General features: G+C 36.8%; 1 protein-coding gene across 1 annotated transcript in view; it reads right to left on the bottom strand.

Annotated features, from left to right (window-relative positions):
• LOC132257796 (uncharacterized) overlaps nucleotides 1-17,525 on the bottom strand; it is a 129,429-nt gene that overhangs the window by 51,249 nt on the left and 60,655 nt on the right. Inside the window, exons 3-4 of the mRNA XM_059754827.1 lie at nucleotides 4,692-4,830; nucleotides 4,529-4,598 (exon numbers count right to left, since the gene is read on the bottom strand). Of these exons, the coding sequence (XP_059610810.1) occupies nucleotides 4,529-4,598; nucleotides 4,692-4,830 (209 nt within the window). The remainder of the gene's footprint in view (nucleotides 1-4,528; nucleotides 4,599-4,691; nucleotides 4,831-17,525) is intronic.

The raw sequence follows: 17,525 nt of genomic DNA, 5'->3' as shown, positions 1-17,525 counted from the left end.
AGCTGAACTATGGCGCACCGCTGGACAGAGGGGCAAAAGTTGATGCAGAAGCTTCTCATTTCACATTTTGTGCTCTTCAGCCACACTCAGTCATCCAACTTCACTCCCGTCCAGGCCTTTCCACCCACTTGAGCCCACGCTTTGCCTCTCTACCGCGCACACTTTCCACTTTCCACACACGACAATCAAAGAAGCGAATTAAACTATGAAAAGTTGTACCATTTTCGTTTCGCCTCCGCCAGCAAGTTTAATTATATCACTTTTCTATTAATTATGACCACATCGCTGGCCTCCTTTTCCACATTTTCCCCACAGAATGTGCTCCAGAAATGAATGCACTTGAGTTGAAGGATTAATTTACCTACGAAAATTTTGAAAATACTGAAATGCTTTAGACATTCTATCTGTGCCAATTTATAAGATCTATTTTTTGCAGCTAATTGGCTATTTTATTACTCAATATTTGAAAAAAAAACAAGAAAAAAGATCATTTTCCCGAAAAATATTGAAAAATAATCAAATTTAGAATATTGCCGTCAGAGGGCAGTCAAGTTGGCGTGGGGGACGCTAATAATATCGTATTTTTGGATAATTTTCTATCTTTTTTTATTTTTACTCACAGTTTTTGACATAAAAATAATGAAAAATCAAGAAATGATTGAATAATCACAAAATTAATGGTCTGCAATCGCAAGTGATCTTTCCTTTGCTTTTTTTACTTATAAATAGGCAATTAATATAAAATCCTCGTTGAGAAAATGCCCATATTTTTAAAGAAGACTACAGAATTTGAATATTTTGCATTCTGTTCGATCTAAAATCCTTCATACTCTGAGCAATAGAAGAGAGTCTTTTATGTATAATTATGTACATGAGCTTTTGAAAGCTCTACAAGTGCCTCTTTTGTAATTCTCTATACAATCGCAAAGTCGGTCTACATATTTACTCTCTTCTCAGCTCACATGTGCTATTTTTTATCGTGAAAAAAAATAACCCATGCTCATTGTGATGAAATTCATGTAGACATGAGAGGAAGGGGTGGAAATTTCAAGCGCAAGACATGCATGAATGGTGAAGATGTAGGCAAGGAATTTCCTCCTTGTGTTGCCCACAAAGTGATTCAACTTGGAGTTATTTTTATCCCATGGCAAGAGTATACACAAAAAAAACCTCAAATTTAATTGAATTTGCTTCGGGGATAAACTTTTAGGCAGACGCGGAAGAAGAAGCAATAGATAAATGTCAGAAATGTTTAATGAAATTATTAAGACGTCAAGTAGAATTCTAATTTTATCTCTCTGCCCGGATCGATTGTGCCAGAATCTGCCGTATCGGGGAGTCGGCAGGATTAGGCAGCAACCCCCTGGGAGGAGGGTGGTTGCTTGTATGTCTGGAGGAGATGTCTGAGATGAAATAGAGGCTAAATAATTTCCTTCGTCATCGACAGAAAAGGAGCAACACAGAGGCTAAAGAATGTTCACAGTGGGAGTCGAGACGGCAATTGTATTTTGTCTCAATTTGGGAAGGATATTTTCCTCTGGAAGTCTAAGAAAAGCATAACCTTCAATAGGCCAGAAGCACCACTGCATTTAGGCCTCTGGAGAAGCAAGAAGATATATAGAATAATGTGAGCGAGGCGGTAAAAAGTGGAGGATGAAAAAAAAAGAGAGACCAAAAACTTGGCTTCCATTGAAAAAGTTTTCATTTAATTTGCAAAACAATTTCACTGAATGTGCCTTTTTTATTCATGCACAGAGAGCGACAAGAAATGGTGGGGCAGAAAAAATACACCAAACTTTTATATCATTCAACAAACGCATTCAATTCTCAACATTGTGCAGAATCCCATAATATTTTACGATTCTCTCGCCCTTTCATTTCGGGTTGGGGATATGAAATGTGTAAATATTTTTTGGATAGAAAATGTGTGTGTGTGAGAAGAGCTTCGCTATTTCTCTCCTATTTTGGTCTTCCTTCTTTTTTTCACTTCTTTATCTGCATAATAGGACTCTCAAGTGAAATTATTTATCATTTTACTCGAGAAATTTACCACAATCATGTAAAGCTTCTCTCCATTTATTCTTCTTATCCCCCTTTTCCTCCTCTGACACCGGAGAAAAATAGAAAAGAACCTCCTAAATACACTCCGTGCTGCTGAAGATTTCACCATGGAGTAATTTTTGCACAGACATTGAACGTTTTGCTGCACAGGTTCCGCCCATGCGAATAGTAAGTGTTGGGAATTATTCAAATAGACATCCTTTTGCCATTTCAGGGAATTCCACTGGGGAACTGACAACAATTTTCCACTTCACCCCGTAATCCAAATTTACTACTTCTCCCGTCACAGATCAATCATGGTGAATTTGGAACAAATTCGTGAGCTCCTTATCTCACTTTCACGTTCATTCTTGCCAGTTTCGATGATGTTGACTTAAGCCCGTGAGCTTCCACGTCATATTGTGCATCAGAGCTGCTCTTATCTGGGCAATGCTGAGGTTTCGGGGGAACATTTTTCCGCAGCACAACTTAAGACTTGACTTAGGATGTGAAATTGCAGAACTTTTGCTCACACTTCTTCATCGCGATCTTTAATCCCAAAGTCAAGAGATATCAACCAGTTTACACAGAATTCGCCAAGAAATTATACTTCCGAAGAAGTCTATCAAGAAATGCGGTCTTTATTTGTGTTTTTGTTTGACTGGAAAAATAAATTTGTTTTCCAGGAAGAAGAAAAGAATTAAAAAAATATATATTCACAAATATCTACGCGTATTTTACCCCAGTGACATATATTCTGTAAACGCTTAACTATGAAGACGTCTTAAAGGACCTTTTTGTTTGACGAACTTCCACAATCAACGGTATTTATATACTTTCTGAACTTGAGAATTTCACAATGCGCTCTTCCTTAAATTTCGCAAGGGGGAGATAATATGGTGGGAAGTGGTGTACAGCTGAACGGAAATTATTAGGAAGTGGTAATGTTCTTTGCTTCTTTTACTGAGAAATTATCCTAATTCTGTGGAATTCTTTTGATATTTTACGTAGATACAATAATTAAAATCCTTTTTGAGGTTATGTAATGAATTTATTAAATAATTCGCATTATACAACATCAATTCTTGTGTTGAAATTAAAAAGATCAACTGTCATTGGCATAATTAGACATTTGCAAGCAATCAACATCGTTATTCTGGAACTTTGATGCCAAGAAACACTGCAAAATGTGTTGAACTTGAACATAACCTCAAAAATAATCATTTGGAAATCTTTTTAAACGATTTTGACTCTGAATTACAAATTTTCAGTTAATTTGTATTGATATTTTGAGATCTAGAAATCTTTTAAAGAAAGTTTTCAAAGATGTTTTGGTAATAATTTTAGGTTATGGTCGAAAGGATATTTAAAAAAGAGCTCTTAAATGGATTTTTACATAAATATTGGATAGAAACTGAAGAGATTCATTATATTTTAAGAATATTTTGCAAACAGTCCAAAAATTTCATGTTCTGGGTGTGTTAGAAAGTGGTGTACAGATTTTAAGCTTACTATCTTCCCCTTGAATTCTCGCATTTTTTGTTCAAAAGTGTCGCCTCTCGACGGTTTTAAATTCTCACCACGTGGGGAAGCTTGAGGACTTGAGACAAAACGAGATGCTGGCAAAAGAGTGATGGTAAATTGAGTTGAACTCTCTCGTGGAGCTCCTCAAGACGTGTGTTGGGTGATTTAGTATGAAAAGATAATTGAATTAGTCACAACTTGTCGAAATGGTTGAATGGTATTTGACAGCGAAGGATTTTGGACTTGGTGGCTTCTTGTCAGTCCCGCCCCAGCAGCACCCAAGGCATTAACTCAATTTCGACACCAATAAATCCCCCATTTCGGCACTCATGCCACACAAGCAGAATCCTACGCACGCACCTCCCCTTGAGATCCACCCACCCGTGCAGATATGCTTACATTCGACATTGATTTAATACTAATTAACAAATTTAATTTGAGATTGTGCATGTGACTTATTTATGGTCGAACTGATAGTAAATCCCTCCTTGCAGTGGGAAAGTATAGTAAATGGAGATTATGGACAGTAAATCATTTTGGTTGGTCAGAAAGCATTAAGGATGAAGCTTTAAGCTGATCGATCGCGATCACAATTTATAAATCCCTCATAATCAGCCATTATTCATGCACTTTATCTGCCTTTTGCACATTTTCCAACTCTCCCATTTTTCCATATAGTGATTTTGCAAAAATATTAAAATGAATCAATTAAAATTTTTTTTCCCACACTTCCTACACTGTCCAATATCTGCAATTCAGAGTGTCATTTTGGGAAATTTGAATTATATTTCATGCAATGGTAATTTTTAATCAGCTTCTATTTCGTACAACTTTACCACTTTTTCCCCAGTGGAAAACTGACAGTAAATTATGCATCAAATATTCACTAGGAAGGACAGCAAATTATTTATCTGACTCGTGGGAAGCAGGGAAATATTACATTGTCCTTAGTTTAAACACTCACCTATCACCGTGAGATTTATTCGATGATTTCTCGTGGGTGAATTCTGAAAGTCCACTCGACATCGATAAACCTGAGGAGTGTGAACATGAGGAAATGTGTGTGAGATTGTATTCGGAACATGTCCTTAGTCTCTCATATCAGTGAAATATTATAAAGGACTCACCCCTTCGTCGTCGAGCTGGACGTTGTCTACACTGAGGCCGGCTGGGTTGGAGACTGTGACAAAATATGCTCGAGGGCCAAAGGAATTTGTATCTGACCAGTAGAGAGCTTTGGTCAAAGGCCTGCCGCGGACATCGTAGCTGAAAGAAAGACAGAGAAAGAATTGTGAGAATGCTGCTCTGACAGCAGGACTTTTTTTTCCCCCTGCACAGCGTATCCTCGTTGTCACGTCACTTTCCGACAGCAAATGAGATTAATTCCCACACATCCGTCTCACGGCGGAGTTGGAAGTCAAAATCACATCAACCCACAGGAGATACTTCGGTTGAGCACGTAAAGTACACAATTATTCAGTGAAATAGTTTCGTGTTTGTTGCATTCCAGGCAAAAAAAAAACATGATATCTCCATAATAAGGACATGTGCAGGCATCCCAGAAGGACTCTCTAAAGTATGCGAAAACAGTGAAATATTTCCCAGCCATATATAGTACAGTGAAAAGTGCCACAATTTGTGTTTCTCAGGGATTCCCAGGGAACGAGGATGAGATTTATGACAAATGCTCCCACGGAAATTTTACGCTGGGCGACTTTTAATATCGCTTATTTATTGCACATGGCAAATGGTGAAGAGTAAAAGTATGCCAGAGAAGTACAGAAATCAGCAATGAAGATAAAAAAGCACCACACATTTACCATACTGGGCCCTTTTTAATATCCCCACAAGATTAATTAATGCTCTGAGAAATTTTTCATACCACAAGCAAAAAACTTATTACATGTTTTTTAAATTATATTGCTAATTTATGTGTAGCAGAAGAAGAAGTCAAAATGCACAATAATTTCATTGCAATTTTTGCCTTGAAGTTTAATAGTTTATTACTTTGATTTTCTAATTATTTTTACACTCACAGAAATGTATTCTTATACAAAACTACATTTAATCATATTTTTCTAGGTTATGCGACTCATTTATGACTAAAAACTGTGTTTAAATACAAAATTATTGCGCTGAACATAGACAGATTCATGTTCAGAAGCCGCTCACAGTCTCAACAAGGCAATTAGAGGAAGAAAATCATTAAAAGTTGCCTGAAAAACTCGGTTATAAAATTGTGAATTAGATTTTGGTTAGTTTTCAGTCAATTTTCAGTCGTGAAACCAAAAATATCATCATATTTGGCAGAATATCGCTAATTCTAGTCTCAATAAATCGTTCTATTGAAAGAGTGGTTCTAAGAAGTGTCTAAAGACTTTTCATACAAATTTTGGAAGTGTCAAGAAGTGACGTACATATTTCAACCATATTATCTCCCCCTTGATAAATCAATACCTTCGGATAAAGTATTGATTTGTTTACATAAACTCTACATATTGTTTTTTCATCTGTGACAATCCTTAATTCACGTGAAATTTATTCACTTAACCAGAGAGAGAGAAGAGAATTTATTTGGAAACAAATATATTTTCGCGGAAAATCGTTGAGAGATTCCCAAGTCGATAAATCGAAATTCAATTTACGTGAAAGTTTTTCATTGTTTCCACCTTAATTGCTACCGTTGAAACACTTCAATTGATTTCACACTGTTATAAATGAATTCAATTCGAATGTTTGGTATTCAATTTCATACATTAACTTGCACTTTGTCTATATATAGATTTTACACTTTTCAGATGAAAATTGACAGATAAAAAACATCTGTTTATGGCATGGATTAATATGGACTAAATATTTATAAATGCACTCTGTTTGGCTAAAAATCCACTCTGATGTACCTTCATTATACATATCAATTAACCATTGATTAGAGGGTTTTTGGCACAATTTATTTTAACCACAAAATGAGAATTTTCTCTACATCAAAATATCATTTTCACATTATTTCGCATTTGCAAATTAAATAATATTTGTAAAACATTTAATCCAATCGGATAATAGCCAGAGTATAATATTTGCATTGCCATGGTGTGAATATTGACTATTTTTCCATTGTAAATTTGCATTAAAACGAGGCACTGGCGTGACTCCGAATGTGTCATTTGCAAGAGGTGACTTTTGCCCATCAGAGTTGGGGGGAATATTTTAAAGTGTACGAAAGCATATCGTAAACATTTTGATAATCCCCGAGAGTGCAGCAGTTGAGGGATGGAGGCAATTTGGTCGGAAATGAGAGATTAGGAGTGTTGTATACCAGTAAAATGGACTCTAACTCAATTTTAATAATATCTCAGGCAATTGTATGGCTCCTGAAGTGGAGGGGCGAAGCGAAAATAAATCTATCGCCGAGTCATAATCGCAATCTTCCCTATTATCTCGTGGCACATTGATGGTGCCCAAAATTTGGGGTTGTAATTCATCCAATTTTCAGCCCGTGCTGGCGCGAAAGAGAGCGCGCGCAAGTCGGGGTGGATGGAATAGAAGACATTTAACCGCATGGAGCTTTATGAATGTGAAGCCAGCAGCTGGTTCACTAATAACAGTTAAAATGGTACATGAGTTTTTGGTATAGCGCTAATGGTAAAGTGGTTTGTTGAGAGACTCTCACCCTCGCTGTCTTTATCCACACCTAAAACTCGCCCCTTCCGCCGCCAAAAGCCACAGCAGGGGCGATGAGCATCCCTGCCATGTAGCGTGTACATTTGCATGGCGCACACCTCAAGGAGAGATAGAACAACTCTGGGGAGCAACAATCTCTAATGCGTGGTTGCGGAGGCACAGGAGGGTGGTGATGTAGGGTGGTGTGCTCGAGAGGACCCAATGATTCCGAAGCCCCTGGATGTGGTGCAAAAGTAAAAGTGATAAAGGTACACAGGAGCATCAATTTTCATCTCATCCCTTGGCTGAAAAGAAAGGCACAGACACACACACACACTTTTCAGCCCCTCCGCTCATTCTAAAACACTTTGTTGCCTAAGGAGATTGAAGGAGGATTCTTCCACCCTCGAAGGAACTTATACCCGGAGACTTAGATGATACTTCATGTAATATTAAATGGGAGGCACTTTAAAATAAGTCCTTGTTAATGGGATGAAAATATATGTGAAACAACTACTACCAACGCTCGACATGGCTCCCCACTTCTCACCCTCTCCCCCCCCAAACAAATACACACCCCATATTTTCAACCATTTCACATCTCTTTTCCCGTGCCTTCTTTTGCCACACCAACGGAATGAATTGCAGTGCGGGAGGAAAACCCTTTTCTCCATCGCCCTCGGCGCCTTCGAAAGGAGACAACAAAGTGGTTTTCGGTCGGGATTTAGGTGAGCCAACTAGTGTATTAATAATCTACTTTGAGCTTTCGTGTGCGGAAGTGAAAGTTGACTCTGAACTTCTTGCAACTTACGTGCTTTGGGGGTTACAGGTCATATCGCTTTATTAGCTTCACTATTGCCTTAATGGCTTCGCACAAGGTGAGACTTGAAGACTTTTTTTTCCACTATTAATTAGTCTAAAAAGAATAAAGCTTGATTTGAGTGCGAAAATTTGAGGAATTTGAGCGCGAAAATAAAGTTTTTAAGCTTTCTCAGCTGATCAAGTTTAAAACTATCTACGAAGACTTTTTAAATTCAAATTCAACATTATAACTCTCATTTTTCACAGGAAAACACATTCTAAGCTCATCAGAATCACTAATTTGGGATAAACATTGATGAATTGACACTTATTCAACTCTTATTTTAAGCTTTTCGGTTAATTCAACACCGAAATATCTTCAATGTCGTTTCATTTCTTTGTCGACATGAAATTTTGAGGCATTTGCATGGAATTCAAGTTCTTTATGGCTTCGTCTGTTTCTTTGAAAAAAATCTAAATTACATTCCGAACCAAGTGACATTTGCAACCCCTCGATAGAGTTTTGAAAATGTCTTCGTGTGGGAGAAATGTGTGATGGGCAGAATTCTTTCCCAACGCGCTCAGAGTAGAGAAATTAATCATAAATTAAATTGTGCCGGACAGAAATTTCATGAAAATGACTTCGTGCTAAGATTTCAAGTGGAATACGCACCGTCTCGGCAATTTATTCACACCACGTTCCACACCAGAGATAACTCTTCATCGCACATACACGTGTGTGCTCCATAATCTTCCCCGGGAAAGCGCTTCCTCGTCACGCCGCTCCGCGCAAAAACGTGGAAAAACAACGCGAACTAGGGGATATTTGAGATGGGAATGACGGTGTGTATATCAGCCCATTGAATTCTGTTCATCACACTGAATTTGTGAGGTGAATTTATTGTCCTAATTAAAATTTAGATTGAACAATCGAGGCAAATATTCCGCATCATGCGTTAATCAATAAGTTTGTCATACATATATATATAATTTGTCCAACAAATAGGCGCACAATGCTCTAGTGTTAGTCTTGCAAAATACGCTGCAGTTGCACGAATGATTGAATTCTGATTGAACACGATAAAGTTTCACTACATTTTCAACACCAATGGTCAGCCCGTGTATTGATTACTGCCCATTATTGCCCATTTGCCTAATTTTTCAACACAGCAAACTGCCACAGAGCTTTGGCAATTAAATTGTAAAATCAATTTAGATTATAAATTTCTAATATCACTGCTAAAGTGATAGAAATTCTCGTTGCAAAATCTGCTATAGGTAAATTATGTGAAATATTTGAAATATTCTCCTATAAATCACACTGGGAATTCAGTACGAAATGCATCCTCGTGGAATATTTCAATTTCAAACTTTAACCAAAATGAAGATGACGTGAGAGCAGCGAAATCAATTTTCCACCAGAACTTTGCCAGCGCTCATCAAAATGAAATATTTCCCTGATAATATTTCATCAAAGAATAACACCAATTTTTAACTTGAGAGAAATCACATGGCAATTTATTCGCCGTGTGTGTGTGGGAAAAACCTTGCTGGAAAATGCTCATGGGAGTGTCATTGGAGTTGAGTGTGTGGCACGAGGTTTTGGGCCCAAGTGAAACTATTTTCATGATAATACACCATTAAGGTGAGCATGGTGAGTTTCAATTGCAAAATGCTTGGGATTTGCTCTTCATCATCTATTTAATTTCATATTCAGCAAATGTTGCAAGTAAACGCCATACTAAAATTGAATCACGAATTCAATTATGTGCTTTACTGAATCAATACACCATTGGTCAGAATGTTTGCACAGGATATACAATCAAATTCTTATGAAAACCATCATTTTCACCGAGTAGTTTGGTATTTTTGGATGACCAATTGGAACATGTTTGTTTTAAATTTGTTAGAAACCTTGATTTTGCTGTGGAAAGTTGCAGTTTTAAGGGGTTAATAACTTTGAAATTATTCAATTATTTCTTGATTTTTGTTATTTTTATTTAATTTTGATTTATATTATTTATTTTGGCAATATTATAAGCTTATCAACTTTGGAAAAAAAAGAAAAAGTGTTAAATTTGCCACAAGCTGGAATTCGAATTCCTCAAAGACCTTTTTTGCCTTTCAGAAACACAATCGGAACTTTTACGTGCTTTTCTATGCGCGAGAAAAGATAGAAAATTATGTGATATTATTAGCGTCCCTCACGCCGACTTTGCTGCCCTCTGGCGACGATATGTGAGGGAAATAATCAAATATCCAGAATATATTTTGATTTATTAAAATTTTATCGAAAATATTATTATTTTTGGTTATTTTGCAATTAAACGTGGAAAATGATCATTTTTTGATAATTTTAATTCAAATTTGATTTTGTCTCCTCAAAAATCGCCTAAACTATGAAAAAGAAGTTTATTTATGTATAAATAGCACTTTACCCTTGCACATAAAGGGGTGAACAGTGAGAAAAATGACTGAAAATGGGGAATTTGTATATCTTTTCAGTTCGAGATCAAAGGGGCAATTTATTGTGGAAGGGTGGGAAAGAAGCTTCATAAATTCAACTTCGGGGAAAGCGTGAGTCGTCCAAATTGCAAAGTAATGTGGTAATTTATCTTTGATTGTGAATAAATCCCGGGTGATCTCGATGGGGAGGACGCGAGACGAACTTTTCTCGCATTCCCAAGAAGAGTCTCCCGATGACGGAGCGAATGGTGCTTGCGGGGGTGAAATGCAGACGGAAATGTGTTTATACAGCTGCTGAGCGAATGATAGCGATGGTGACTAATTCACAACAATATAACAGATGATCACCAAGACGTGACGGAGTTTGCAAGCGTCTTTTTTCGCTTGCGCCTCTCATTTGAACCTCATTGGCCTTGTCTCAGCACTCATGATGACACGCATTGAGTGGCATCACGAATTTCCTCAGACTCTGCCGCACTGTCCGTGAGTGATTTTGAGGAGGCACGCAGAAAATTCCTACCACGGAGGCGCACGATCATTCGTGACCATTGAGCATTTTGAGCTTCTTTCTATTGATTTCTTTTCCTCTGCCGCACATGCACCGCAAGATTGCTCTGCTGAAGCACTAAGTCCTGTTGAATTGTCAATTTAGGATTTGTTGTGAATAAGTTAAACAGAAAAAGAGCATTTTTCCACAGCAATTTCAGACCCGCAGAGAAGAAACTTTCACGGGAAAATTTGTTCTTTATCTCGCTCACCACATTTGTGACATGTATAGAATGCATTTGTGTGCAGTTTGTTGGACAAAAAAAAAATTGAAAATGCTGCAAAAAGTTTTATAATAATGCTGCGAATTATGTAACTTCTCTTCCGTTTCGGTCTTTTTGTTGCAATTTCCCAACTAAAGGCTGAAACTTTTTCAATAAAGTCCTATTATGTATAAATAGATAGGTAATAAATAACTATAGATGTGTTTTTTACCGTCCAACAATCACAATTCCAATGAAAGATTCTGTCTTATTGCTAAGGAAATGCTAAGATTTCTATGAATTTGCTGATAAAAAGTGTCGTGAAAAATATTTCCAATGAATTCTCGTCACATGTCTAACCCTCATTTTCTTTCAATTAGTATATATTGCTATATAGAATAATTTATAATTGCAATAAAATGCTGAAGCAAGTAAATATTTTCATATTCCTTCTTCGCATAGGAATTTGTGCTGAAGCCGCAAGCGCTTCACCACGTAAAGCTCCGTAATCGCTGAAATACGCAAAATGAAACTTTTCAGTCAATATAATGTGTGTAAATATTTACATTTGAGTGAAAAGATGGGCGGAGAAGCCCTCAAGACATCCTCACTGTGCCAATGGGTGTAATTCTCCCATCATGAACCTTGTTAATAAAATGTAATTTATTATACAATTAGTGATAAATAAATATGTTTTGTTTCGCTCACATACAATTAAATATCCCAAAGTGTACATTTTGTATTGTTAATTAAAATCAATTCAAATTTCTGGATTTACACAGACGATTCTCTTTCGAGGGGGTGTACAAATTTCCTGCTCTCGAGCCTCTCACTCAGCCAAGGGGTGTGTTATAATATTTTTCAGAGCACCCAAAATTATCCTTGTGAGAGATTTTTGATCTAAAGTACCCAAAACTCTTGCATTCGCACGATAGAATGAGGAGAAATCTAGATAAAATGATCCTTTAAATTTTGTCTTTTGTCGCCACAAAAGAGGACAAAAGCCGTGCTCAATTCGTGTCCTCTTCTATCATCGGCCAGAATATTGTGGAGCAGAAAGTATATAACATAGAGACAATGTCATTTAACCTTCTCAACCTCTAAATGGAAGCGTTCTCCCAGTGAAATTTAACGCAATTTTGTATTCAAATCCCCAGTCGGACCGGAAACACTTTGTCACACACTCTTGGGTGACTTTTAATCAAAAATGGGAGGCTCTCTTCTGGTATGCTCCTTAAAGACTCCCTCGAGAGACTCTTGCGCCCACACTTAAAATCCCTTGTAATGCGATAAGTTGCTAAAAACGGAAAATATCTTCTCCCGCCTTGTTCAGGAAATCATGAAAACACTCATGGATATCTCTCCTATGAGCCAACTTCAAATATCAAAAGATAACACCACGAGGAGCTCTGATAAAATATTAAAGAAGAAATTTCATTGATATTCTCTCTCTCTCTCTTGGCTGGAATGTTTGCTCTCCTTGAAAATTCCTTCTTCTTCTTTTTTTCGTTAGTAGAACAGGAAAATAAGTACTCCCGAAGGTGGGAAAGTAGAACACAAAACAGTACTGAGGAAAAAGTATATATTCCAAACATGAGTTGAAAGTATCTTGTTAGGAAGGCGAGCAAAAGTGCGGGATTTTCCTTCAAACAATGTGCTGAGCGCAGTGTGTGTGTGTTCGATGCTGAAGCAACACTTAGCAATGATGTAAGGAAATTTGGTACAATAAGCTTTCCTCTCCGCTCGGTTAAAGGAGTGAGACTTTGAATTTCAAATACCCTTATTGAGAATTCCAAAAGGTTCGGGAATTACACCCAGTGAAACACATGCTCTGTGCTTAAAGAGAAGCACTGCCAAATATTTTCATGGCACTCCCACGCCACAATTTGTAAACACAAGCCATTGATGGATGACTATTGAATTAAATGCAGCTGTTGAAACAATGTTTCTCCAAGAGCAATAATTTGGCAAAAACTTTTCTTCTCGCCTCATGAAATTCTAATGTTGAAAAATTTTATGGCCAAAACTTTCTTCATTTTCATCGTCAAAGAGTGGAAAATTATTATTTATTGTTTTCATTTAATTGCAGATAAATTTGTTGTTAGCACACGACAATGGAATATTTTACTGGGTGTGTGTATCGAGAATCAAGTGGGAAATTGTGCTTCAGAGGATCGATATTGCTGGAATTTAAAATACAAAATTAAACTGAAGACAACTCAAAGAGAGCAAACGAGGAGAAATAGCCCTTTAAGACTTCCCACATTCATCTGCAGACGAGAGAGAGAACACTGGAAAACTTCTTGGCATTTTTGTGTCATTGCGGGTGTTCTTCTGAATAAGTTAAGGGAGACTAAGGATAAAACGACAAGTCAGAGTGACATGGAAACATTTGAGAGAAATAAAATGGGGAAGAAGAAGGTCTAGATTTATTCAGGCCCCTTCATGTGGAAGTAATCTAAACTATCAGCAGAAAGTAGGTGGTATATCAATGTTCAATGTTCATGGATTTTACATCAACGGAAAACAGGCGGTAAAGCTTCATGGGCAAAGTGTGCCGCCCAGTCCGAATTCACATCCCAAAAACATCCCCATGCTTAGGATGGGTGAGACGAGGAGGGCAAGAATGCGAGACAGAGAGCGATATAATCTCAACTTGGGACAGATTTGTAGCTGGATTACTCAAACATTATACATTAGATGCTTGGCAAGGTAAGCATGACATGATGGTTACCTGGGATTTCATGGCACAAGCGCCCCACCCTTAAGTGTCCCTCATCCATCCAATATGCGTTCATTTAGTAAATTTGGTAAATTAGTTTGATTTTATCTCTCCCAACTGCTCCTCATGTCCATGGACAATTTTCCCTCCACAAAGTCTGCGCGCGTGTGTTTCACTCTTTTGCTGAAATTTTCAACACTCTCCGCCAACCCAAGTCGAATACATAAATATGAAATCGGGCGGGCAAAATGGATCATCTGATATCAATGCTTCGACATGATAATTATTCATGTTGCTGACAACTGGGACGAACAACTTAATTAAGCTTTACTTCCGCATATGATCATCGCTCAATACTCATCTGTGTCATTTTCGACCCCTTCGCCGTTCTCCGCTGCCATACATATTCAATTTTGGCCCCACAGACGAACGAAAGCACAGCTTTCTGACTGACGCTTCAAGGGAAAATAAATAATTGTGCCAATGGAGAGTTGACATGATTGGGTAATTAATTTAGATCAATATGTTTTATTGTTAAATAAATTCAAGGGGCTGATATTATGATTGAAAGTGGTTAACTGAGCTGCATTGCATCAATTTTCTTGCTTTTCCAGGTTATGTGATTGATTTAAAACCTATTCTGGGGATTAAATGACCATCAAAATGATCGAATTTGTGTTTGAGATAAGAATATTTATCTTTTTCTCACCAGAAATGAGCATTTTTGTTCGGAAAAACTTCATATTTGTTGAAAAAAGCTTTAAAGTCAAACATAACCTCAAAAATATAATTTTAAACCGATTCTGGCGACTAAAAAGCCCTCAAAATGGTCAAATTTCTGTTTCAGCTAACAATATTTCTATTTTTCTCGGCAGAAATGGGCATTTTTGTTCGAAAAAACTCCATATATTTGTTGAGAAAAAGCTTTAAAGTAAAACATAACCTCAAAAATTTCGTTTCAGTCAAAAAGAATATCACTTTGCTAAGATATATCAGCAGTTTGTGTTTAAAATTGGCAAATTTAACCTAATTATTCAGTAAAAACATATGATATTCTCTATATTTACTCATTTTTAGGTTTGACAGGATTAAAAAGCGATGAAAAATGTCTTCAAAGGCATTCAAAAGTATCAGGAAGTAGTGTACAGATAAAGGGCATATTATCTCCCCCTTAAATATAATATAAATAAAGGACATTCACACGAAAAGCAACGTCAATCTGTGCTGTTGAATTTGCGTGGTTACACTTTGTAATATTTTCTAAAATTGTCAACAAATTCTGGGCTATTTATTGGGGCAAAGTAAAGTTACAGCGAAGAGTTTTCTCAAATTCCAAATTTAACTTCCAAACAGTAACAAACAAAGTTGTAGAAAATGCACATCCAGAGTGAAATACAGGAGGCAAAATAGGCAGGAGAAATGCTTGAATGTGGACATATTTGTTGGCGCACTTGAGAAAATTTTCGTTGCATTTACATATCATTTTCAATTCATACTCCGCCCAGGCAGACTTGTTGTTCACTCCCCAGAGACACGGACAAAAAGTCCATGAAGAAAAGTTTTTGGCATGTTTTATTTGCATTTGATTCAATTCATTACACTGTGCGAAGCCACTTGCCGACCCACGGAGAACACACAAATAATTTGTCTATGAATAATTTAACAGAAAATTAAATGACAAGCTAACTTCATTTGCCTGCCACTCTTGTTCATTTTCACCTTTGTTGTCGGGGCACCACAGAAAATGGGATTTTCCCTCTCACTCAACAAATTATGACGCTTTATCGTCATTTTTCCTCGACTGACGAGGAATATTGATTGGGCGATTTGATTTGCTTTTGGCAACCCACGGAGATTTTGAGAGTTTTGCACAAGGCTCTATTTTAAGAGACTTCTGTCGGGTCAGTTATGCTTTTGTCAATCAAAAACATATATGAATGATTGGCAGAGCATCAATTTATTTGAGATATCCATTAGAGTGACGATGAAATTGGAGCGGACAAAGGCAAAGGATTGATTTGAACAATTCAATCAACAAAATCCATAAGATTCAACACTCTATTCTGGAATATTTTGAGACTAAGGAATAGTTTTGAGAATCTAGAAATTACTTGTAATAATGCAAAATCCAAGAGAGAAGTTCATACTTTGGAATTATTCGTAATAAATCCTCGTTAGTTGAGCATTTTATCATTTTTGGCAACATTCCCAGCACGAGATTAATTATTCTTATGGGTAATGCGACTGTTTCAATTAATATCTCGTTGAGGAATCTGGTTGAGAAAATTTCTGCCCGGATTCTGTGTGAGGAACTTAGGAAAGTTTTCTGGTCAGAGAATGATTCGCATTTGAAGCATTTTCATAAAATTAATTGAAATTTACAAGTTTTGGCCATAGAACGTCTCTCAATTTCTCCCATTGACCGACCTCAAGTGCATTCGCAAAATAACCATGAATGCGGTGGAGAGACTTTAAACAGAAATAATTGTAGGAGTTTCACTATGACATGGAAAATCAGTCGCTTGTGAGCCACAATTTTCATCTTGTCCACAGCAAACTCAACTCTAATTACACAAATTTCTTTTGCCTTCACGTCCATTTAAGTGAACCGCAGAGTTCAAGAGAAATCTTCTCAAAATTCTAAGTTCCAGAGTGACTTCCAGACTTTCCATCCCTCAATATTCTCTCTCTCTGTCTCTCTATGTGCATTAATTTCCTCCCCAGTCTTAAAGTACACCATCGGAAAGTGATATGGAGGTGAACGGGAGCGATGGAACATTTTATAAATATTTGCCTTTCGTGATGAAAGTGCAAAAGCTCTTATTGGCTTTTCTTCAGCTAACTTTTCCATAGCTAACACTAACACAAATCCCCACTCAGCCAGTGGCACTGACTCACAAAATGCCCTCATTCATGCCTCCACGGAAGCTGCTAATCGAATTTTATACTTAAAACGCTATATTGTGTCGCACTGGCAGAATTTCTCCACGCTCGCAGTGATAGTGCTGAAGAAACACTCTTTCAGCCATACGGCGAACAAGTCTTGAAGCTTATTGATAGAGTGGAAAGCTCGTTAAAGTATTGCTGCCAGAGTCTTGCATTTAATCTTGTAGGAAGTATTCACAGCCACGCAAGAAGAGAACTAAAGTGGATATTTTGAAGAGGAAAAAAATTCCATAAATTACACAGTCATGACGAAAAAACTTTCAAAAAAAATTTATTCAAATTGCAATGAATGATTCAATAAATTCAAACTCTGGCAAAGTCAATTCGACGGGTTTTGTATGGCTTTTTGTCTGTTTACCTATTAAAAAAAATTGAAATTTGTATTTTACGGAGAAATAGTAAGAATTATAATTTATAAAAAAACCCGAATGTTAAAAATTTTCTTAAAAATCAACTTTTCATTATTTACGAACATCAATTTCTCTTTGAAAGACTTTAAATGAGTAAATATCGTATATTTTTAAATTTCTATTAAAAAAAACTTTGAAATAGTTAATGAAAATGATTAAAAATTGATTTCATACAATTGGTTTGGACAAAATGTACTCAAATCTGTT

The sequence above is a fragment of the Phlebotomus argentipes genome, unplaced genomic scaffold (assembly GCF_947086385.1).
Source record: "Phlebotomus argentipes unplaced genomic scaffold, Phlebotomus argentipes genome assembly scaffold_4, whole genome shotgun sequence".
Lineage (NCBI taxonomy): Eukaryota > Metazoa > Arthropoda > Insecta > Diptera > Psychodidae > Phlebotomus > Phlebotomus argentipes.
Note: the sequence above shows the minus strand (reverse complement) of the source record. Positions and strands in the feature narration are given on the sequence as shown.